The sequence below is a fragment of the Pyrgilauda ruficollis genome, unplaced genomic scaffold (assembly GCF_017590135.1).
Source record: "Pyrgilauda ruficollis isolate IOZ18807 unplaced genomic scaffold, ASM1759013v1 scaffold56, whole genome shotgun sequence".
NCBI classification, from domain to species: Eukaryota; Metazoa; Chordata; class Aves; order Passeriformes; family Passeridae; genus Pyrgilauda; species Pyrgilauda ruficollis.
Genome location: NW_024527266.1, coordinates 3,233,942 through 3,257,628, shown reverse-complemented (window position 1 = coordinate 3,257,628; position 23,687 = coordinate 3,233,942). Strand labels below are relative to the sequence as shown.

The 23,687-nt window shown below is 47.7% G+C and overlaps 1 protein-coding gene across 3 annotated transcripts in view; it reads left to right on the top strand.

Moving 5' to 3' along the window:
• Positions 1 to 23,301, top strand: part of CSNK1E (casein kinase 1 epsilon) — a 23,649-nt gene extending 348 nt beyond the window's left edge. The window contains exons 2-11 of one of the 3 annotated variants that reach the window (XM_041481556.1): positions 4,014 to 4,101; positions 10,387 to 10,497; positions 10,662 to 10,810; positions 11,501 to 11,729; positions 17,993 to 18,163; positions 19,639 to 19,787; positions 20,320 to 20,512; positions 20,617 to 20,756; positions 21,147 to 21,212; positions 21,878 to 23,301. In XM_041481556.1, coding sequence (XP_041337490.1) covers positions 4,026 to 4,101; positions 10,387 to 10,497; positions 10,662 to 10,810; positions 11,501 to 11,729; positions 17,993 to 18,163; positions 19,639 to 19,787; positions 20,320 to 20,512; positions 20,617 to 20,756; positions 21,147 to 21,179 — 1,251 coding nt within the window. In that variant the 5' untranslated portion in view covers positions 4,014 to 4,025 and the 3' untranslated portion in view covers positions 21,180 to 21,212; positions 21,878 to 23,301. Of the gene's footprint in view, positions 1 to 4,013; positions 4,102 to 10,386; positions 10,498 to 10,661; positions 10,811 to 11,500; positions 11,730 to 17,992; positions 18,164 to 19,638; positions 19,788 to 20,319; positions 20,513 to 20,616; positions 20,757 to 21,146; positions 21,213 to 21,745 lie in introns of all 3 variants that reach the window. The other 2 variants (XM_041481555.1, XM_041481554.1) reach the window with 2 other exon arrangements.
• The last annotated feature ends 386 nt before the right edge of the window (positions 23,302 to 23,687 follow it).

The following is a 23,687-nucleotide window of genomic DNA, read 5'->3' as shown; positions in this document are numbered from 1 at the left end:
AGGGGAGGGCAGGGCGCGATGCGCCGGGCCGGGGGGGGCGCGGGAGACAAAAGCCCCTTTGTGGGGGCGCGGGGAGGGGGTCGCCCCCTCCGCCACCGGCAGATTTTTGGGGGGGGGGTTCCCCCTTCTCCCCTTTCTCCGCCTGCCGGGGCCCTGCCTGGCTGCCGGCGGGGCCGGGCAGGGAGGGGAGTGCCGTGTGTTCTCGGCGGGGGTCTGCGGGGGTCCCGGCGGGGGGCCGCCCCCCGGGGGATTGAGCCCCCCACTCCTTCCGTGCACTGATGCTCCTGGTCTCCCTCCCCGGCGCCCCTCATCGCCTCTTTCGGGGGGAGACGGGGTGTCTGCGTTTGGGGGGACTATGGGGTCGATTCTTCCTCTTGTGGGGGGCGGTAGGGGCGGGGGTCGATGGCCGAGGCCGGGTGCGAGTGCGGGGACGAGGAGAAGTTCAGCGCCGTTCCCGGGGGTGGCAGCTTTTTGTTACCTACCCGGAAAAATAACAGCCCGGGTACGGCTGTCTTCGCGTAGTGTTTGCCTGTAGGGGGTGGGGGTGTAAGGGACACATTTATTATTATATTTTTTTGTGTGTGTCCCCCTTTTTCTGTTTTCCTATTGGGGCTATTTCTTCCTCAAATGTAGTTCCAATGCTCTGTGCTTGGGGTTTCTTTTCTCCCCCCATCTTATTTGCTGGTCTCCTTTCTGTAAGTGTCTAAGGGTCTGGAGGGGATTGGTGTTTTGCATTTCAATCAAAATGTATTTTTTTTCTTTTTTCGTTCACATTTTTAAGCCAGTTCAAATTACTGTTTTCCCAGCCTATCCTTTTTCCCCTTCAAACACCACCCCCCACCAAGAAAAAATAAAAAAAAAAAAAACCAAAAAAAACCCCTTGTAAAGCCTTAATGGTCTATGGTAATGGTAGCCCCCACTCCCTACACTTCCACTGAAAGCCGGAGCAGTGCTGGGATCGGCAGCCTCCATTATGCAGCCGTGGGTTTGGTTTTGTATGGCTTTTGCTAGACAGGGCATCTTCTCATTCCCGACCCCCTCGGGTGGGACAGAGGTGTCCCTCCTGTCCCCCAACCCCTCTTGATGGTCGTGTCCCCCCCCCTCCCCTCAGATGGTTCCCGCATCGTTGGTCGCCATCGTTGCTGGCACAGCAATGTGATATCAACTCTTATCGTGTGTTTATATAATGGCCTTTGTGCCTGTACGTGGGTATTTTATATTATATAAAAGGGGCTGGTGCAAAATGGTGTGTGTGGGGAAGCAGCACTGGTGCTGGATAGTATTATTATTTTTTTGAGGCTGTGTAGTATTGGATATTCACGTATGCAAACGCTCATGCAGAGCACACTCTCGCTCTGAGGTTGTATGTGTGTTAATCCCTTATGGAAAACTAAATGGTTTAACTAAATGATTGCCCTGCAGCCCCTGGGAATGCTGCCTTGGCTGTAGAGTGCAGGAAGGGTGGCAGGGCTGGGGGAGTTAAGGCTGTAGTGTGGGGTGTAGAAGGAGGGATGGCTTTTTAAATTCTACATGTATAAATAATACATAGAGGGGTGATACAAATTTCACATGTAAGAATATATATTTTGCGGGTACAATTTTCTTTCTTGTAACGGTAGAGCTGAAGATCAGACGATAAAGGGCGGAAGCTGTAGATGGTGGTGGGGGTATGTGTGTGAAGTAGAAGCAAATGGGATGGATAGATGTTTGAACTCCTGGAGCAGTTGTTGAGGGGGTGGGATGTGTGTGTCCTGCCCTCTTACCAGGAATCCAGGCTCTTGCTCTCTGGCTGTGCTCAGCCCAGGTTTTGTACTCACACTTGTGTATGTATGTGTGTTGGGGGGGAGATAAGGCAAAATGACAGCTGTGCGAGACCATGATTTTTTTTACTCCATTATCCTGCTTCCCGCTTCCACCCCCGCGCCCCAGAGCATTTTTTAGATTCCCCTTTGGAGCCTGTTGCTTAATCAACTACAAGGGCTGCTGCCTCGTTGTGTGAGAAACCCTTCTTAACCTGGCTCCTGCCTGTCCCAGAAGGGTGGGTCCGAATTTGGTTTGGGACGGTGGTGTTGCAGAGCAGTACCTGCTGCATCCCAGTGCGGCGCAGACCCCACCAGGACCTTTTGCCCAGTCTCTGCCATGTGCTCGGCTGTGCTCGCCCCAGCTGGGAATTGGACTCAAGTGGAAGTGTTTGGGGTTCCTGGGCCTGGCTAAACACTCCGTGAAGGAAGGAGGATTGAGAGCTGTCTTCTTGACAGTGGTGTGACGGGTTCCTGGGGACACAGACCTTTGATCGTTTATTGGAGTAGGAGTGTAAGCAAGTCAGATGTATGTTAATGTGGTTATACAGAACAGCAGGCAGCGGATAAAAATCATGTCTGTTTGCTGTGCCCTCACCCAGGTACGCCTGCCTCCTGGTTCAGTTCCCAAGGCTCTGCCTACATTCCTGGTAGTAAGAAAGTCAGAAATAGCCACAGGGTTTTGTAGACTTCAGATGCACAGAAACCCACATGCATAAGCAAATGCTAGGTGAGGGGACTCCACCTCTGAGTGTTTTGTGTGTGGTTTCTGGTGACTGGAGCTCTGCTTTCAGGGTTCACAATGTCCCCTGAATGCCTTGATGGGATTATTTCCCTGTACATCTCCGCAGCCCATCCATTCTTCTTTCTGTAATCCCATCTCCTGGGGCAGGAGAAGCAGCTCTGGGTTTATAGTATGCCCAGAGTCCTGTGGCTGGGATTATTTTTTTGTACTTCTGCCTCACAAGGCCATTTCTCCCTTCTTTCCTTCAATGATGCTTCCTTCCCACCAAGCTCCAGCAAGGGAAAGTTCCTCGCTCCCACTTGTGAAAACATGAATCATTCCTCACCTTTCCTGTCCCCAACAGGCTCTGTGTCTGCATTTGGTACGCTAATAATGTGGCATTGCATAAATTAGGACTGTGGCAAATCCCTCTAAAAGGAGACACATTGTCTGTGTCGGGAAGAGATGTGGTTCCTAGAATAAGTCGATGGCTGTAAAAGAGGCAAGGAAAAGGGGGCTGTTAAGAAAGGGAACTGCTGGAGCTGGCGAAGGTGTTTGCAGCAGAAGTTGAGGTTGGCAGAGAGAACAAAACTGGGGCTGTGGTCCTTCCACCTAGTTGGTTTTCTGTGGAAGGTGAGTAGGCTGAGCCTGGGCATGTTGATGGGGTATATCAGGTCAAAGGGTTACCTAATCATCTAAGGTAAAGGGATGAGGAAAGGCCTGAGCTGCTAAAAACAAACAGCTGGCACACCTAGGTTTGCAAGAGAGTTGGAGAGGCTCAGGTAGACCAAAGGAGGTGGTGATTCCATCAGCTGAAGCGTGTGGAGATGAGCAAGTGGTGTTCCTCGCCAGGGTTCAGTTCTTGGCCTGGCAGCGTTCAGTTCAGCCAGATGTCTCCTCCCTGTCCCCTGTGCTGGCCCCTGCCTAGGAGAGATGGAGTTGCTTGTTCCTGGCAGTCTGTCTGTCCCTCACAGCCCTTGGGTCCTGTGCTTCACTACACCACCACCACCACCGAGGTGTTGGAGTAGGGCTGGGTCAGAGGGAAGCTCCTCACAGGGTACCTGATTCTTCCAGTGTCTCACAAGGTACTTCTGTCCCAGTGCCAGGTGCTGTAAGGTACAAGAAGCAGTACCTCTATAGTAGTGTGGTGTGATCATGCACTGAAACCTTCTCAGAAGGGGTTTCCTGAGCCCCTTCCTAGTCTCTGAGCAAAAAGGTGGGGAAGAGGTTCAATCATGTTTCATTCTAATAATGGGAACATGGGAAAAGCATGCTTGAGAGTGTTCTGTTCCTGCAGTGTTTCTTGCTCATGTTGTCCGTGGACGTTCAGGAGATCATGAGAGGTGATAGAAGCCGTGTAAAAAGTGAAGTATTTAAAAATTTAAAACTGCTCAGCTTCTGGGTGAAGTGGGGAGGTCTCTTCTGCAGTCTTACATGATTCACTTCCTGTTTCTGCTCTGACACTGCTCTTTCTGTGCCTCTTTTCTTAGCACGACTGAACCATGGAGCTTCGAGTGGGAAACAAATACCGGCTGGGCAGAAAGATTGGCAGTGGTTCGTTTGGAGACATTTACCTAGGTGAGTGTGAGAGTCTGTCTCAAGGTTGGTTTTCTCAATTGCATAATTGTTTTGGGGTTGTTTTTCTTGCCTCTTGGTATTTGTGGGCACCATGTAAGGTTGGAAGGGGTGGAGAAGAGAAAAAAACTAATGGAATACTGCTAGTGGCTGCTGGCCTTCTCATGGCGAAGAAAGGGGGATGAGCTCAGCTTTGTCTTACCGCGTACTGAAGACCCAGTGGTGGTTGATCAGACCGATTCAGATTTGGACTGTTTGGGGCACATTTGTCATACACCCTGTTCCAGCATTCTCACTTCCCTTTCTTGAGCTTGGGTGTGTGTGGGTTTAAACTCTATTCACAGAGCGTGCGGTGGAAAGGGAGCACATAGCTATTCCTTCAAGGATAGAAGGAATACAGCTTTGGGTAGACTGGTAGTGGAAGAGGTGGTCCAGGACCTGTAAGAGTAGGAGGTGTAAAACAGGTCAGAGAGTCTGGTCTGGTTGAAGTCCTGGGGCTCAGATCTGTTAGATCTGTAATGGGATTTAGAGTTAATGTCTGGAATGACCTGAGATGGAAACTCAGTGGACAGAGCCCATGAGGTGCTGGCTTTCCTGTTACCACAGCAGGTCACCTGGGTAGAAGTTCTTCCAAGCCAGTGTGCTGATGTCTAGATATGTTCCCTGGTGCTTGCCTGCTCGTGTTTTTATTGGCTCAAGCCATGTGGGGCCAGAGTGGCGAGACTACCCAGCAGCCTGCTCGATCCCTCCATGAGGGCTGGTGTTACCTGTCTCTGGTTATCACCACTACCTGCTCTGCTGTGATCCCGCAGGCCAGCAGAAGGGCTGCCCTCTCCTTTGGTGTCCGCACCCTTTGGGTACTTGCAGGTGGTCATCTTGTGCTCCTTGACTGTTAATTTGTTCAGTTGAGTTGTATTTTGCTTCCCAGCACATCCTCACTCCTCACTTTTGCTGATCATTCAATTTTTCCTAGTTTTTTCATCTGCTGAGCAGCTTGGAGCCAACACTGCTTTTGAGGTGTGGCATTTCCAGTGCCTGGCAGTGGAGGAGTACCCTCGAGTGATCTGTAATGTGATGCCTCTGCATAGGCTGCTTTGGGTCTCCTTGGCTTTCCCCATCACCAGCACTATCAGGTTACAGAATTGGCCTTAGTGCACTGTCAGCTGTATCGTAAGAGAGCTCTTCTAGGATCTCCAACATCTTCCCATCCCTTCCCAAATCCCTTTCGTTGAATACCTCTAGTTCAGATTATGTTTTCCTGTGATTGTAAATCACCGTCTATTTTCAACCTCTGGTTTTTATCTCCAGTTCCCTCTTGCTTTATTATTCTCTCTTGATTGGTGTTGGCAGCCCCTCTTGATTAAGTGTCCTGTGGGAATCATCAGTAAAAGGCTTTGTTGCCACCTTTATCCAGAACGTGAACAAAGATGATGAATAATGGATCTGGGATCCCAGTTCCACTGTGTGCTGCCTTTACTGCAGCCTGTTCCTGTGTGCTGCTCCTCTGTGGCCCTCCAACCAGTTAGTGCCTTGGGCGACAGTGCTTTTAATTCCCAGGTGCTAGGATTCAGGAGTGATTGCTCGGACACAGCATTTTCCACCTATGCTAGGGCTTGAAGCATTCCAGACTCTCTCTAGGACACTGTAGATTGTCAGGATCTTGCTAAACATCTGGGGTACATGTGGGGAGAGAAAGGAGGTACTGAATGAAAGGCCTGATCCTGTATTGCTCTGTACCATGTAACAGGTCATCCACCTGTGCAAGTCAGGTATGGAAAATAGCCCGTGGTGAGGGGTTGTGCCTGCCTTGCCTCTCACCAAACAGAGGAAGCCCAGTGCCCCAGTGTGGTGGGCACAGCAGGATTCAACCAAGTTACTTGAATGCAGTATCAAAGCCCTTGTGATGTTCCTTGAGGTGCAAGCCAGCATGTTTTGAAGCAGTGATAGCGAGACTTCATGGAGCCTGGGTGACTCCCCAGCCTGGAGGGATTGGGCATGTAGTCTGTGGCGCTGCGTCTGGAGAACGCTTGTGCTCATGCTGTGCTCTCACAGCCTGCTCTGCAGACAGAAGGACTCACTCACGAGGACTTCTCTCCTGCACCAGGTCCACCTCACAGTTCTCTCCTTTGGTAATGGTGTGGACACAGAGCAGGGCTTGTGTGCCTCTGAGGGTTAGTAGGGGCTGTATATCCTCAGCTTCTCTCTTTCAGGGTGTTACTGCCTTCATCTGCTCTGTAACCACTGGGTGCTGCGTGCTGCTCTCCTTGGGGTTTGTTTCAGGTTTTCTGTCTGTCAGAAGGAAACTTGGATTTTTGCATGGATAGACACAAGATATGGACTGTGTTAATCCTTAGCTGGGTCTTGAAGCACATTCCTTCCATGCCCTACTTTGAGGGGTGGGTGTGCTAGGTGGAATATTCTCCCCACATTGGTTTGAGAGGGTGGGAAATGAGATCAGGCTGCCCGTGGGCCTTGGCTAGCCCATTTTCCTCTAGAAATGCTCATTCAGAAGAGCAAAACCCAGTTTGCAGAGGAATTGCCGAGACCTTTAGGCCACTGGAGGGGGAGGTGCTTTGTCAGAGGTGCGGGCCAAGAAGCAGGGCAGGGTTGCTGGACGTGTTGGAATCATTTGGCCGGGATGCACACTGGTGGTGGAGAGGAGCTGGGCAGACAAAGCATGCTGGGACCTGAGCTGGCTGGGGACAGTTCCTGGTGGCAGGCTCCTCCCTTGCTGGGAGGGGAGTGCCTTCCCTTTGTTTCCTGGCTTGTTAACTCTCTCTCGCCCTATCTGCCTTCATCCATCTGTTCCCAGCCCTCCATTCTTCCCTCGGCAGGCTGTGGAGAGGGGCACAGGCGGTGGGGAGTGCGGGGCCTCCGCCTGTTGCCCCCGATGCTCAGGGAGGGCGGTGTTTATTGTACCAGACGTGCAGTCAGGATTCCACTCTGAAAAGATCCTGTTCAGCCGGTGATATCCTCTGTCCCCGGGGCCCCGTTTCAAAGAGCTTGTGATGAATGAGTTGAATTTGTGCAGCCCCCACAGCGGAGCGAGACTGGGGGAGGATGTTAGGAATTATCCCCCATCCTACATTCAGTCTCTCGAGTGGCTGAAGCTAGCAGACTCTGCTGTATTTGTCTGAAACACGGTGCTTTCCAGTCTGTAAAGAGAGCACAGAACTGTTGCTTTTGTACTTGTAGCTTTAAAAAAGATGGTGGTCAAAGCATGGAACAAAGGATCAGAAAGATTCCTACCCTTGAATTCCCTCCTTGCTTGTGGTGGTCTCTATCTAGGTGAATCTCTAGCCAAGAAATAGTACAGGAAGCAACTTGTAGACATGGGGAGGTTTGGAGAGGGAACAAGCCTAAAGAATTCAGACAGTGACCCCCTGAGCAAAGAATAGGTCAGATTGGTCCAGAGAATGACCACAATAATGATTAGAGGGCTGAAGCACCTCTGTTATGAGGAAAGTCTGAGAGAATTGAGATTATTCAGCCTTGGAGAAGAGAAGGCTTTGGGGTGACCTAGTTCCAGCCTTCCCTCCCTGAAGAAAGCCTACAAGAAAGACTGGGAGAGACTTTTTGCAAGGTCACATAGTGATAGGACAAGGGGAATGAATTTAAACTGAAGAAGTTTTAAGAAATTCTTTACTATGAGAGTGGTGAGAGACTGGAAAAGGTACCCCAGAGAAGTTGTGGATGCCTCATCCCTAGAAGTGTTTAAGGCCAGGTTGGATGGGGATCTGAGCAACCTGGCCTAGTGAAGGGTGTCCCTCTTGGCAGGGGTGTTGGAACTGGGTGATCTTTAAGGTCCCTTCCAACCCAAACCATCCTCTACTTGTGCTCTTCTAGGCCACAGGGTTGTTTTCTCTAAGTAACACCTGTGTTTGGGCTATGGAGAGTGTGGGGCTGAAGGCCATCTGAGCATCTGAATTGCATAATCACATTTTGAGGAATCTGAGTCTTCTTGATGCCTACCCCTGCTTTCCCTTTTCCAGCTTTATATGCCCACAGATACCACTCCCTACCTGCAGGCAGCCCAGTCATGGATGCATCTCCATGTTTCTGAACACCCAGGGTAATATGGGGATGAAAACTCATTCATGTTTCCATCGTTCATGTTCTGGGAATCAGGTTCATTCAAAATGCTAATGCTGCAAAAAGTCAGACTCATCCTTGCTTGTGTGTCAGAAAATGTCTTGGGAGAGGGAAAAATTCTCCCTGGGGAGCAGACAAGGGAGCTGCTTCAGAGGATTTGGAGAAAAGTCTTCACAAAGGGAGGGGAAAGAGACAAGGGAAGGAAGTGCTCTTATGTTTTTTGAATGTTCTGGGTATTTCCATGCTGAATGAGGGCTGGTGGTTGAACACTAATTCAAAAGGTGGAAGGATACTAGTCCCTTTTCTTGCACTAGTCACTCCTTCTTGCACCACCTGGTGCTTTTAAGAAGGGTCCTCTGGTGGAGTGAAGGGAATGTACAGACTTGTTTTTCTGGCTGCCACTTTTTAAGTGGAAAATGCCAGCATCTTTTCAAAAGTAAGCATTGGACAAATGTTTCTATCTCTCAGGATGGCTTTTCCCCTTTCCCTTCTCCTGGATCCTTCCTGCGTTGAAATCTGTATTAAATTAATCCCATTGCTCCTCCTTCCCCTCCCTCAGAGCACCCTAAATAATTCCTCTCCCTCCTTAGTGTTTACAGCCTTCAAATATTTGTAGACTGTTGTCATGTCCCATTCTTCCTCCCCACCCTTCTTAGTTGTATCTCTTGACTATGTTACATATTTAGCTCTTTTAATCTTCCTTAGTAAATCAATCCCTCTAGGCCCCGATCGTTTTTGTTGCTCTCTTACAAATTCCTAGCAGCTTGTCTGTCTCAACCCAGCACTGCAGCATCTAGATCATGTGTTTTTGCTAGCAGGCAGCTCTTGGCTAACTTTGTGTACAAGCCAGAACTCTTCAACTGGAGATGGATCTCTTTTGGATCCATGGGGAGAAGCAATCCAGTTGTGTGAACATTTCCTTATTTTCTTTCGTCCCTGGCTGTGGAGGCGGTGTGTGAAAGAGGATAAATGAAGAGATTTGTCTGCAGCTTGTCCTTGTGGACTCTTAAAGTCTTATCACAGAGTTCAGGAGGAACAAATTGGCCAGACCTACCAAAACTAGCTGTGGGATAGCTGCAAAACATCACCTTTGACTCCAGCTCATGTTTGGCATGCATGTTCTGGAGTAGTTTATTTTATGACAGTGTTCATAAACTGTGATCGGGGCTGCTCTCTGATTTGTGTTTAAGTGCAATTTCTGATAGTTCCAGATACAAGGAAGGGCTTGTCAGAGTGTGTGAAGCAGGCATGGTGGGGGAGGAGAGAAGAAAGTCTTGAGTGTCATTCCCGTGACCCGTGTACAGATATTCCTTCTTTCCATTTTAGGATGATGTGAAACATCTGGAATCCTTTCAGCTAGTACAAGAAAAGGAGCAGCCTGTTCCTTCTTTGACAGTGCACTTTGGGACCAGAGTGCTGGCTTTTGCAGCTGGTAGCTCGGTTGTTGTCAGAGAGAAGCGTGTGGGGTGGTGGTTTAGTGTCATTGGAAAGTATCTAGCAATACCTTCAACAAAGTGTCCAGGCAGCTTAATTCAGGGCTGGATTCTGCTTATTTCTTCCTGCTTCTAATTTGTGATATAACAAATGTTTCTGTGTTGGCAAAAGATAAGGGTGTTATTAAAACCCTCAGGAGAGGGAGAAGCTGGGGATTTAGAAATTGTCTGTATTGAGCAGGTCAGTGCTGTGGAGAAAACAGAGAGAGCTGGCATGTTGGTAATGTCTCCTCCTGAACTAATTGGCTGTGTTGAAATGATCTAACTGAGGTAACCAGTAATTTTTCTGGGGAAGAGATACTCCGTATCACTGCCTGAGGGCTGCTTGGGTTCAGGGGCTAGGTTTATGATCAGAGGAAGCTACAGCTTCTACTTGGTCCAGGTACTGTTGGTATGTGTAGATTGACCTTCCAAAGTCTGTCACTTTTTGAGATAACGAGGCAGTTCATGTGTAGGATTGTTGTTCTAAACTAACTTCAGGATCAGACCAAATTTCCTATTTATGTGCCTCTCTCTGGGCTTGCATTTACAAATGATAGTGCTGGAAACCGTATGAAATTGAAGTGGCTGAATCTCATTTCTGCCATAGAGAATAAATTTCAGGGCAAATCTTAAGGTCTTGGCATCTTTACAGGCCTTGTTAGAAGTGTTTAACTTCAGTAGAAGCTTGTGCAATCTTCATTTCACTCTCATTCCTATGCAGGAGCCAATATTGCAACTGGTGAAGAGGTGGCCATCAAACTGGAATGTGTCAAAACCAAGCATCCCCAGCTCCACATTGAAAGCAAGTTCTACAAGATGATGCAGGGAGGAGGTGAGATGGGAAGGAAAGGATGGGGCTGGGGGAGTGGTTGGAGAAGGAAATTATTCTGGAGGGCTTTAGAAAAGAAATGATTTGGCGTTACACATGATCTTCTCAGCAGGGGATTCAACATCTATTCTCTCTGTTCCCTGGGCTTAATCTTTTTCTTTCCCCAGTGGGTATCCCCTCCATTAAGTGGTGTGGAGCAGAGGGGGACTACAATGTGATGGTGATGGAGCTCTTGGGGCCCAGCCTGGAAGATCTCTTCAACTTCTGTTCCCGCAAATTTAGTCTCAAGACAGTTCTGCTGCTGGCAGACCAGATGGTAAGTTTCCTTTGAACCATTTGTGCCTACTCTCCTTTTCCATGCCTTTTCCCCCCACACATTCCTCTCCCATCCCCTCTGCTTGAGAACTGCTGTATCCAAGGCTTTCTTAGCACAAGTGGCTGCCAGCTTTCTATTTCTTGATGAAGTTGGGGGCCTGGAACCTAGGCACTGGTGGCATTTCCTTATCTCCATCCCTCTTTCCTTTGCCTGCTGCTTGCCTCGTGTTAGTGTTGCACACATAGATACCTTTGCCTGCCTGATGAATTATTGGCACCTATGTTAATTCCACTGCTCATGCTCTGGGTTCACTGTTCATGCCCTTAGCTCTTCTGGACAGACCCGTTCCTTTCCTGGCCCAGCTAAGTTCAAAAGTTGGCAGCTGTCAATGCTGAAGCTCAAAATTTTAGTCCCTATAGACTTGCTTCCCATCTTTCCTTGTGATGTTAATGGTGACCTTCCCAGAGTGAGGACTGGGCTGGTGTGCAGGGTTAAATTCCATCTCCAGATCCTGCAGTCCAGAGGGTGTCATTTCCTTGGCTGTCATCACTGATACTCAATGCAAAGTGTCCTTTTCTTGCTCTGACGGGCCAGTGTCTTGGACAGGGCACTATTTTTAACAGATGCAGTTAAAATAAGTTTGTTTCTTGCTTGTCTCGCTATTTATTTATTTATCTATCCCTCCTCCAGATCAGTCGTATTGAGTACATTCATTCCAAGAACTTCATCCATCGGGATGTGAAGCCAGACAACTTCCTTATGGGCCTTGGCAAAAAGGGCAACCTAGTATACATCATTGATTTTGGTTTGGCCAAGAAGTACCGGGATGCCCGGACCCACCAGCACATCCCTTATCGGGAAAACAAGAATCTGACTGGCACAGCCCGTTACGCCTCTATCAACACCCACCTGGGAATTGGTGAGCCTGCTTGCTGTTGCCTCTCGGTGGGGCTTTCCAGGGCAGGTTGTATGTCCCCAGAAGGAAGGGGTTGGGTTCTTTGCCTGACTCCGCTGCTGACCTGCCTTGAGATGGTGGGCAAATAACTTAAATGCTACACCTGTGTTACTTCTGCTGCTGTGGTGGCACTCGGAGCTCCTGGAGACAGACATCATCTCCTGATATGTATGTGTGCACTGCTCAGTGCAGGGGGCCTTGTTGAGCATCAAGGCTGTGACCTCCCTGACTCTGCTCCTACTAGATCTGCCTTTGCACAATTTTTGCAGGCTGATTAGATGTGTAAAGGAGACATTGACAACCACTGAGCCTTTAGGAATATGTGCAGTTGAAACCTGTCTTTTTGACTCCTGAGTGCCTTCATCAGTGATTATTCTGTAGCTGTCAGAGCTGGAAGATAGAGGCCCACTGCAATGTAGTGTTACCAGCCACTGAGGATGGGGATGTGCTGGAAAATGTACAAGAAGCTGACATGAGGGGAGGCTTCCAGCTGCCTGGACACCCCTGGACTGTAAGATGCTGTCACAGGCCTTCAAAATACAGACGTGTCTGTGAACTGCACTAACCCAGTGAGGCCACTTCAGGGAAGTAGGGTTCTGCCCTTAATGTGTGTGGTTAGTACCGAAGGGATGAAACTAGGCTGGAAAAGAGTGCTGAGTGTTCGGCCAGGTCTTACACTCGTGATGACCATCATCCCAGGTTTTGTAAAAACCTTGTGCAGGTTAGTACCTACCATGCTTAAACCTCTTGAAGTCACCCAAACTTTTCCTGGAGTCAGCCCCTGGTGGTAGTGAGGAACATAGTTGAAAACCTCTTGCAGTTTTCTCTTCTGTTCTCTGCCCAAAAACTTCTTTCCAGCATTTGACCTCCTTTCTCTGGTAAATTTTAGCTAAACTTTGTTCACAGTGTGAGGCTTCCTTAGTTACTGTAGGGTCCATTTGGAGCAGGCTGCTCCAGGTTCTGATATTGGCTGACAACTCTTAAGGAGCAGAAACACTGAAGCTGTCTTGCCTGTTGGACCCAGGGAAGTATCTGCTGTGCTTGCAGATTGTTTATATCTCTGGGAGGCCCTTCTTCTCAAGTGTATAACCTGACCTGGGAATTTGAAAATCAGCGCAAGGCACTCCAACCTTTTAAACTAACAGCTTTCATAGGACTTCATGTCCCCATTCTTCCTGCATTCTCCCCTCTTGCAGGTATTTCTCAGTCAGATATCTAAAGTCAATACTCGGCCTGCATAAAAGTTTTTCCCACTGTCTTCCTTGCTTAATATTATATAACATGAGATGGAGAATGCTTTATTTATATCAAAATGGGGAGTGTTGTGTGTTGAGAGTGGGCTGTAATCTCCTGACCTCTTCCATGTTATAAAAATAGTTCTTGTAGAGCTTTCTTGAGTTGGCCTTCTGTATTTTGGCTTGACCTGCATATATATAACTGACTCTCCATTGAATTCTCAGTCAAGATTTCTACAGCCATGGTAACTGCTACAGGGAGACATGCACAAAATAATTCTCACTACTATGTCTGTTAATTCTTTTGTGTGTGCCTGCTCTGCCTGAACTGATCACGAGAGGCTAAATGTCTGCTTGTGGCTTTTGAACGACTTCATTATTCATTCCACCCCAACTTAGCCCTTTACTACTGGTGCTTGGCTTGTGTGTCAGGATGAGCAAACAGTGTCTAAACAGTAATCCAAGGGCAAATTGCATATGCCATGGGTCTGAGTGCAGCCGCCGCTCTCTCCGTGCCCTTTGATTCGGGAGAGTCTGGGTGTGAGTTACTCTGCGCAACAGGTCTCGGGTGTATTATCTCCACGTTGCCGATAGTTGCCCTGAACGGCATAAAGGTTACATGACTTGCCTGGAGGAAAGGGGATGGGGGTGTTTGGGTTTCAGCTGGAGTTCCTGTTTCTCAAGACCTTGCCACAGGGTATATGACAGAGATATTTGTGAGTTAGCAGCATTGCCATGGGAACCATCACTGGTTTTTTTGACTTTTCAGAGACTAAATTCTCTGTCTTAATGTTACGTTAATGTGGTCTAGGGAGAGGGAAGGAACCAGGTGCTGGGGTATTTGTGTGACAGGAATAGCAAATGAATAAATGCCTTTATTTGAATTTGCAAGCTAAGGGTTGGGCATTCCGATGTCTGGAGGAAACACATTCTTTTCCCAGTGACTGGGGAAAAAAGTAGGAGGCAAAATTGGGGAGGGTTCCACAGCTGGAGACTTGCTGTTCGGGGAGTCATTAGACTGTGCAGGCTTCAGTTCACGCATTCCAGTCAATTTTCACATGCTCTAGGGATGAGAGTCCCTTGCACCCACTGTAGCCTGTAATGTCTGAAATAGATGCCTGGGGTGCCCATGAGACAGTCTTGGAAGAAGCCTGATGGTCTCTGTCTGGGTGACAGAGGGGTGGGGGGGCAATGCCTTCCCAAATGAATGTCCTAGATGGTGTTGGTGTAGGCTGTGCAGATCATAACTCCTCCTGCTCATCCTGCCCTCTGTTACCCATTCCAGATTCTTGTGTGTTTTTAAAGGCTTGTTGCCATGCAGTGGGAAGAGAAAGGGGAACTCTAGTCCAGTATGTGCAAGATCAGATCTGAGTATGTAATCAGGAAAACATTGCTTGGTTAAGCCTGCCTGCAGCTGGGCTGGCTCCAGGGAAGACAGCTGATTTCTGTGGAGCTCTTCATGGCAGCAGCATCACTTTGGTAGGATCAGAGTGGAGGAAAACACTCTTTAGGACAGGGGACCAGGAGACAGTTTAGGCTGCAAAGAAACACGTTTTGTCATGAGCTTTGTGTGCAAGGCAACCAGTCCTCAGTCTTTGCCCAAGCATGTCTTGTCCTGTCCTGCCACTCACCCCTGACTTGGCTTCTGAGGACCCTGCTTTGGGAAGGAAGTGAAGGTGTGGGCTGGCTGGGAAGCTCGCTGGGGGTGGGAGGGAACTGGCAGGAGACTGCTTGCAAAGTGGGTTGGGTTTGAGAGGTCATGTTGGGTTGTGTGGGAAGGCGACCTTGTGTTTTCTATTGGAAGGGCTTTTGGGAAGGAGGGAGGAAAGGATTAGTGTCTTAGGGAAAAGACATTTTTCATAAAATTGGCTTTCAAAAAAACCCCCCATTGTAGGAGAGCTGAGATAAAATGGAGAGAGGAAGTATGGTGTGGTATCACAGGTCATGACTATAATCCTGCTTTTGGACTGACTTGCTCAGCAGATGCATTCACGTCACTTGTATTTTTCTTTATCTTTTCAAACTGGAGAGTGAGGTCTTACTTTTTTCCTGCAGCCCAGGAGTGCCGTGAGAGTTAGTCACTGCTTGTCAGGTTTCTAAAAGTGGAAAGTAGTAACACTAAATAATGTTTCCTTGGTGTGTAAAGTTTTATTTCTAACTCTTTGCTGTTTAATGTTATCTAGTATCCTGACTCTGTAAAAAAAGTAATTAAATTTTGAGAGATGCATAATAGTAACTGAAGATGAAACAAAGAAACAGGATGTAGGAACTGTTGTCCCTTACTCTCCTCCAAGGTTTAGTTCAAGATCTCTTACATAGGGTTACCGGAAACAGACTGCTACAATGTTTTGAGCCAGGTGCCCAACTGTGACTCCCGGTGTTGGTACTTCAGGCTCATCACTGGCGTGAGTCTCACTGGAGTTGTTTGAGTGGGCTGTGGTGACCACGTGTACGTGAGGTGCGAAACATCAGGAGTGCAGTGCTGTCAAACACTTACACTTCGGCATTTTAATAATTAGGTGCTGTGCTTGCAATTGTTTTTCCTTGATCACATTGCTGTGTTAAGACACAGTTAAGGTGTGTTTGCATGCACGTAATGGATACTAGGTAGCTTCCCAATTTGGTTTTTAACCTCCCTCATTCCCTTCAGTGAGGGCTCATAGCATCCCCCACTGACTTCAGGCTCCCTAATCTCAAGTCTCTAATTCTGGCCTTCCCTAAAGTGCTAGGACCATGACCAGGCATCTGTTTGCAGAATGTATCCCATTCTGAATGGCATTGGTGGCTGTGCTCAAAAGTGTTGTGCTTCACACAAGTAGAGGTATGTTATTCAGCCTGCCCTAAGCAGTTTGGAGTTCAAGCAGGATTTTGGAGGCGACATCCTGATTTATTCCTGAAAGGCTGATTTGCTTGTTTAGTAGGTTTCTCTGGTTCCTGCCCTGCCTTTCCCTACTCCTGTGAGGGGAACCACCATGCTCTAGTCAAGAAGCCACAGCTAGAGGTGTTAAAGTTACAGCACGGATAAGTCAAGGGCTGGCAAGACTGCAGGACTGAGGTTATCCTTGTGTCCTGTGCTTTCAAGCCCTGGGTGTGTGTTCTGACTCCATTTCCACATGCCTCCTGTCTTAAGGATGTAGGTCATTAGCCAATATTGTTTAGTTTTGTTTATTTGATATGCATGGTGAGTAATCGCAGCCCTCTGAGAGTACACGTATCCCAACCTTAGGCTAAATGCAAAACTGGGTTTCTTTCTGTCATAGCATCTAAGTATCTCCCAGACAGTCATGTAATTATCTTTGGCAGTAGCCTGATAAGATTAGGAAGTATTAGCCCCTTTAAAGTGGGCAACTTGAGACAGTAAGTTAGTGAGGTCAAAAAATGCTGTAATTTCTGCATGCTCAAAGTAAGATGCTTTGGGAATCTGCAGGGCTGCTTTCTTCTCTACCATCTTGGAATATGGCATTTTTGTGGTGTTTCATGTGCTTTGACCCAAATGGTCTCTCCTATCAGTTATGGAGTGATGAGACCCTCCTATCCTGCAACCACAGTACTTTTTTTTCCCCCTCAACATTTTTAACTTGCCAAGCCCTCAATTCTCAAAACAACTAGGAGGTTGTGAGAGAGATTCACAAGGAAGAAGGAGCCTTGTGACCCACAGCTCGTGTTGTTACATGAGGATATGTGTATCTGTGGCCTGCTACAGCTACTCTTTTGTCATGATTCAGCTCAGCTAACAGAGAAAGAGATAGCTGTAGTGATCTACTGGCCTTTGAATAGGGCAGGTGGTAGCATGTATCTGATACTGACAGCTCACAGACTACTGTATTATGTGCAACGTCTTCCAGGATGTGGCACTGAATCCAGCAAAATGTGCTATAGTAACTTAATCTAATAGATGGAGCTTGTTAGTCTTTCCTCTATCCCTGTGCTCTCCCTTAAGCCATATTTTGCCTGCTTGTTATCTGTGTCAGTTGTTCTTCTGGAGATGTAAAGTACTTTCTCCAAAGTGTTTATTTTATTTGGGACGGAAGCAAGAACAAGACAATCTTGGCAAGATTTATAGATTAATTTGCAAGCAACGTTGGAGGAGTTGGGAGGAGTTAACCAGGCAATATTTGCAGTTGTTGAGATTCTGCATCAAATCCTTCTTGAGCTAGCTTGAAACTTTAAAGTGGCTTGGCTATTCCAGAGAACAAGGTCAATGCAAAATGTTGGGGTTTTTTTTTCTTTTGTTTTATAAGTAAACATCTAAAGATGGGTCCTTCCAATGGCATCTTAAGGGCAACCCTTGGTCCAAGCAGAGTTGGTAGTGATGCCAGTTACAGTCATTCCTCATTTGGAGGGGAATTTTGTCTTCAAAGTATGCCCCTTTCCTCCACAGCTTGAAAAATGTGACCAAGCTGGAAAGACATCTTTGCACATTACACATTAGGCTTCTACTATCAACAAAGTTGTTTACTACAAGAAGGGGTCCCTAGTTCCTTGTTTCTGCCCTGCTTAAAGACTATCAGGAGTTTAATTAGAAGATGTATTTGAAAGGATTGTGTTGGACTTACCTCTGTTAGGTTTGTCTATCTGTGACTACCTCTGTCATGACTAATCCCTGGACTGAAGAGTCATCTTGGGTGGAGAAGTGTAGGTGCCCTTACTCTGAGACTGGGAAGAGCAAAGTAGGCAGGGTTGGTGCAGCAGTTCTTGAGATGTGAAATTCTTGTGTGTATTAAGGCTTGTCCAAGTGAGGAGGTAGTCAGAGTCATTAGTTATGAAGTGGGTTGGGCTGTATGGGGAGAGGAACACCTTAACTCATGGTAGTATGACCATCATCACAGGAATTTGCTGTGGAATGTCTTCTACAAGATTGACTATCTATAGGAATCTACCAGAAAAGTGAGGGGGTTGGTTGTACCATTCAGTGTTCACCTCCAAAGCTATGTGATTGACAAAGCAGGTTTGTTTGCTGCTCACTCCTTGCCCCTTTGTAACTTCTCACAGAACAAAGTCGCCGTGATGACCTGGAGAGCCTGGGTTATGTGCTCATGTATTTCAACCTGGGCTCGCTGCCCTGGCAGGGCCTCAAGGCTGCCACCAAGCGCCAAAAGTACGAGAGGATCAGCGAGAAAAAGATGTCAACGCCCATCGAGGTGCTCTGCAAAGGGTACCCTTGTAAGTGCTCTCATCTTGATGGCTGTCTTGTCTGCTGCTTGGCTTGTTCACCTGCTGAAACCCCCTGGAATCCTGATTCCTAAAGGGCAGTGCCCAGTAACCCAGAGCAGGATGTGCTGCTGACACGGGTGATTGGAAGGATAACAGAGCAGTTGTGGTACAGTTTGGGTTCAGAAGTGGGAAATGTGTTTTTGTGGATAGTCAAACCTTACGTTAGTAAGGGCATGAGAGTGCTGAGAGGGGGAATCTTCAGGACCTGGTGAGCATTTTAAAGGGGGGTGGGCCTTGAGCTGGATTTTTACTGTTTAATGAGGAGTCCCAGGAATTACCCAGCCATAAAGTGGCAAATGCAGTTCTTTGTAGGTAAACATGGAGTAATGTATGTGAGAACAGAGAGAAGTATTGGTCCTCAGATCATGTGCACAACAGTAGGCTCTGGCTGACCAGTGCCACTCACCAGAGCTGTTGCAGTTACAATCAATGGTTCTGAGAAAACATCAGATTTGTGCTTGGTGGCTGCTGGGGAAAGGAAGTGTTAGGAATTACTAGGAAAGAATCCCAAACAGTATGCATACACCCATGGCCCGCTTGCACCTTGCATGCACTGTGCAAGTCTGGTCCATCCCACTGTTTCACAAAGGATATGGTATAACTGAGGAAAGGGCCAAAAGCGTGACCAGAGGTGAGTGGATTTCTGCCCAAGTAATGAGTCTGCTGGAAAAAGAGGTGGATAGAGAGATGATAGAAGTCTACTCTCTGGCTATGCCTACAGAAGTTTGGATGGGAACTGATTATTTGGTGGACCCAGTTCTTGTACTGGAAGAGAAACAATGCTGGTTTCTGCCAGCTTCAAAACAAAAGGATGTAGTTCTTCACACAGCCAGTGTGGAGACCTGTGGAACTCCTTCCCAGAAGATGTTGTGGATACTTAAATCTTACAGGAGTTCGAGGAGAGACTGGACAAATACGTGGAAGAGAGATCCTGTGCGGATTACTAAATAGTTAGGAACTACATCCAGATCAGGAGGTTCCTGGAGCTGAAAGTAGGTGCTGGGCTAATGTTAGAGGAAGTGTCAGACATGTCTGCCCCACTCTTTCTCGTCTCATGCACTTCTGACCACTGTGTACAACAGGCTACTGAGCTAGGAGGACTTCTGTTCCGAGCTGAACTTCCCAAAACTCGTCTCCAGCTCTTTAGGTCTGCATTCCTACTGTCCTTCAGCAGGCACTGACTTGCTAGATGTGGCTTGGAGAAGCTGACAGAAAAAGAAACATTTTCTCTGGTAAAAAGAGAGATGGGGTCCTTTTGGTGCCCAAAGCACTGCCACCAGCAGGCTCAGTCTGTGTTACACAGCGCTGTGTTTGTGCTGTCCTAGTCCAGCATGCCACTGTCAAAAGGCTGCAGCGGCTCCATGGTGGGAGCAGGGGGGTTGGATGGCAAACCACAGTCATCAGCTGTTCTCTGCTCTCTCCAGCTGAGTTCTCGACATACCTCAACTTCTGCCGTTCGCTGAGGTTTGATGATAAACCTGACTACTCGTACCTGCGGCAACTCTTCCGCAACCTCTTCCACCGCCAAGGCTTCTCCTATGACTACGTCTTTGACTGGAACATGCTTAAATTTGTGAGTGTGTTTGGCAAAAGGGCTGGACCAGGGTTGGTTTGTATCATGGAGATGGGGGAGGAAGGTTGGAATCTGCCTGCTGTCTGTGCTTAGCCCTGGTGAACAGCCTGAGCAAAGGGACCAGGTAGAGTGAAAAAGAGGCAGAGTTTTGTGCATAACAAGCTGGGGATTTGGTGCATAACTAACTGGGGGTATAGTTACTGTTGTATTAGTCAGTGTGTCTGATGGAGCACTTGTGTCAGTAGATCTATAGCTAGAGGTAGGTAGAGATAATTTTTCAGCAGAGAGCTCTATTTGGAGCTGGAACACAGATGTGAATTACAATAACAGCTATAGTTCATATGCTTTCTTATCTGTTTCATTTTGGAATAGAATGAGGTCCTTTCTTGGGGCAGTGGAAGGTGGTGGGGGGAGTTTTGGGGATGGAGCTCCACTTCCTTGGCATGATGGAGCACCATGTGTTTTCTATCTGGGGCTGCTGCTGTCTCTCCTGCCTGACAGCTGTGTGTGGCGTGGGGGTTTCTTTACTCAGGGAGCAGCCCGGAACCCTGAGGATATGGATCGTGAGCGGCGAGAGCACGAGCGGGAGGAGAGGATGGGGCAACTCCGAGGGTCAGCCACGCGAGCACTGCCCCCTGGCCCACCTGCCGGAGCCACTGCCAACCGTCTTCGCAATGTCACCGAGCCCATGGCCTCCACCCCCACCTCCCGAATCCAGCAGTCCGGTGAGGCGGGTGGGAGAGCTGGCGGCGGGTGCCACCCCTGTTGTTGGCTGGAAACCAAAGCTATTGACTGATATTCTTGTCTCGACATTTCTCTGCCCCAATAGGCAACACGTCCCCCAGAGCAATCTCAAGAGTGGACAGGGAGCGGAAGGTCAGCATGAGGTTACACCGAGGAGCTCCTGCCAACGTCTCCTCATCTGACCTCACAGGGCGGCAAGAAGTGTCACGGATTTCAGCATCACAGGTGAGTTCCTGCTGCAGTGTTCCTGGCCTTGGCTTGGATGTCCCAGAAACTCTACAGGCCCCAGAGCAGTTTTTGCCTGCTTTGCTGGAGCTGACATGAGCTGGAAGCTTCTGGTGTGGTGAGGGGAGTGGTACCAAGTTACACCCTTGCTCTTCTGTTATGTATTTTCTGGAGGCCATGCTGAGTACTGCCATTTTAGCTCTCTGCTTTGCTCAAAGTAAGCCGTCATCTTGCTGTCTTCCAGACCACAGTGGTTTGGAAAAGCAAAGCAGTAAACTCCTAAGAGTGAGGTTGGTTTCTGAGAGAAACGTGCAGTCTCTCTGTTTTGGTGCCTTTTTTGCTTTTTTTTTTCCTCTCCAGCCCTTTGCAACACTTCCTTTTCTTTTGTAGACAAGTGTGCCATTTGATCACCTTGGGAAGTGAGGAGCAATTGCCACTGGACCAGTGTTTGCTTAGGTGAGCCTGTACTCATGCCTGGGAACCCCTGAGGAGGGAATTGCTGGTCAAAAAAGCCTTAAGACTTTATTTTGTTGTGGGGGATTGGTAAATTTCCTTTCCTTTCACCTTACTTTGAGATATCTTTTGGCTTCAGAGGGAAGAATAAGGTTGGCTGCCAAAACTTTGAGGGAACAGATTGTCTTAGGTGTAAAGGTAGCTTCCAGTTCTCCAAGAGGATAGGAAGGGTGGAGAAGGTGCTGGGCTGGGGAGCCATTTTGTTAATTCCTCATGAATGCTTTTCTGGCAGTGTGACAGTGTTGGGGTGGAGGGTGCTGAGCAGGTAATCAAGTGTGCAAGGCTTTGTACAGCTACTGAGTGCCTCTTGTAGAGGAAATGACAGTAGCTGGGCAAGGTAACTCTGAGGGGAGGCAGGAGTGTAGAAGAAAGGGCTGATTTGATTTGTTACACTCCAGCTGGCAATGGAAGTGCTGGGAAGAGCCTTTACTCCTAACATCTCTTGCCTTTTTCTCTCTTTTAAATTCTCTTTTTAGTGTCTTCACTGTATTTTTCTTTTAAAAAACAAAAAACCTAAAAAACAAACAAAAACCTTAAAAAAAAAAAAAGACAAAAAAAAAAACCAAACAAAAAAAAACCCAACAGAATTTCTTTTTGCCAACGATGAGGAGTCGAGCTGTGCCCCCGCGCTGGTGTGAGCCGTTTCCAGAGGGCCACCTGTCCCTGGTGTGAGCGCCTCCGAGGAGCTGCCGACGACGTGGGAGTGACGTTGTGTGGGAACACCTGCGCTGCTCCCCAGCCCCTATCGCTGCCCCCACGGCTACCCTCAGTTCCCTCTCCTGACTCTCTGCTCCTGGTTTTGATTTCTCTCTTTTTTTTTTTTTTCTTCCTTCTTCTTGGCTATCCTGTCCTGCTTTAATTTTTCTTTTTAATATTGTTTTTGAGTCATATGGTTTCTAGCCGTATAAATTTAAACTTTGCTCTCCGTTTTTTCTGAGGGCAGGGGTTGGTGGTGGGTGGGTGAGATATTTTTTTGGTCTTTTTTGTTTTGTTCTTTTCAGGAGCCTTGTGGGCCAGGAGGGAATCAGATTCCAGCCACACTTGATGGTAGAAGTCTGATTTTTATTATTATAACAGAATTTATTTTCTCAAGCATTAAACACATTTTAAGCTGTGAGGGGGAATTGTGGCAACAGCCTAATCATTGACTCGGGCTTCCTTTCCTTGGGTGGCTTCTCCGCGGTTTCTTTTTTGGCTGTTGGGAGAAGTGCCAGCCTTCCCTGATCCAAGTGGTCCTCACACACCGAGGGATCTCTTTGGAGAGGCACCTTGTCCCACAGAGGATGGGATTGTTGGAGCTGTCATACAGGGAGAAATATACTTCTCATCCCTGCAGTGGGGTCTTTTTTTTTTTTTTTTTTTTTTGTCTGGTTGTGCGTGTTTTTCTATTTTTATTTTTTAATTAAAACTTGTTTTAATTCCTGCGGAGAGAGTGTGGGACTTGAGGAGAAGAGAGGGGCGCACGGAAACTGGAGTTTGGTGTTCTTTCAGAGCGATGGTTCTTGCTCTCTCCTCATGCAACCCCAAGTAAGATCCACCAATACATGCACAATCCCCTCCTGCCCTCTCCCACCCGTCTCCCCCCCTTTTCCCCCCCACTTTAGTTGTTTTTTAATATAATTTAGGAATACTCAAGCTGCTTTGTGGCACTTGGGGCTTTGAAACACAATGATCACCACTGCGACCTATGGCCTGTAGCAGACACACTGTCACTGTAGTGTGGAGCCGATGGGTTGTTGGCAGGGCGGGGAGGGTGGGGTTAGTCTTTGTTTTGTTTGTTTTTACCCTTTCTATTTAACACTTTATTTTTCCTCCCTGTTTTTTTCCTAATTTATTTACCCCTCTTACTGTCTCTCTCTTTTTTTTAATTAAAGAGCAAAACTTTTTATTACTTTGTAATTTAAAAAAACAAAAAAAAACCTGAAGAACTTTGGGGGGGATTTTGTACTTTTTTCCTGTGTAAATATTGGACTTTTTTGAGCTTTATCGTGGTTGTTAATTTGAAGTAATAAAGTAGAAAATGATAAAGTGACGCCAGCATCTGTCATTTCTTCCTTTAATGGCCCTGGCATCGTTGCTGGGAGTCACATCTTACACACAGGAGGCATGGTCTTGCAGCTGAACCTGTTTGTGAATTCCAGGAACAAGTTTGATCAGAATTACTGGAAAAAAAGGGCACAGGACTGGAGCGCCTAAAAATAAACCTGAGCTGATCTCTGCAGTTGCAGCCTTGGAACGGGCGAGAGTTACGTGAAATCTGATTCAGGATCTCTTGGTTCCTGGATCTGAGCCTCTGGCATCCCATGTGTCTGGCCTTGAGGAGAGAGGGATGGGCCTTTCCACGCCGCTGGCTTTGGGTGTGCGCTGGCTTCAACAGAGGTGGACCCTGGATTTTGTGGTTTTTGTTTTCTTCAAACT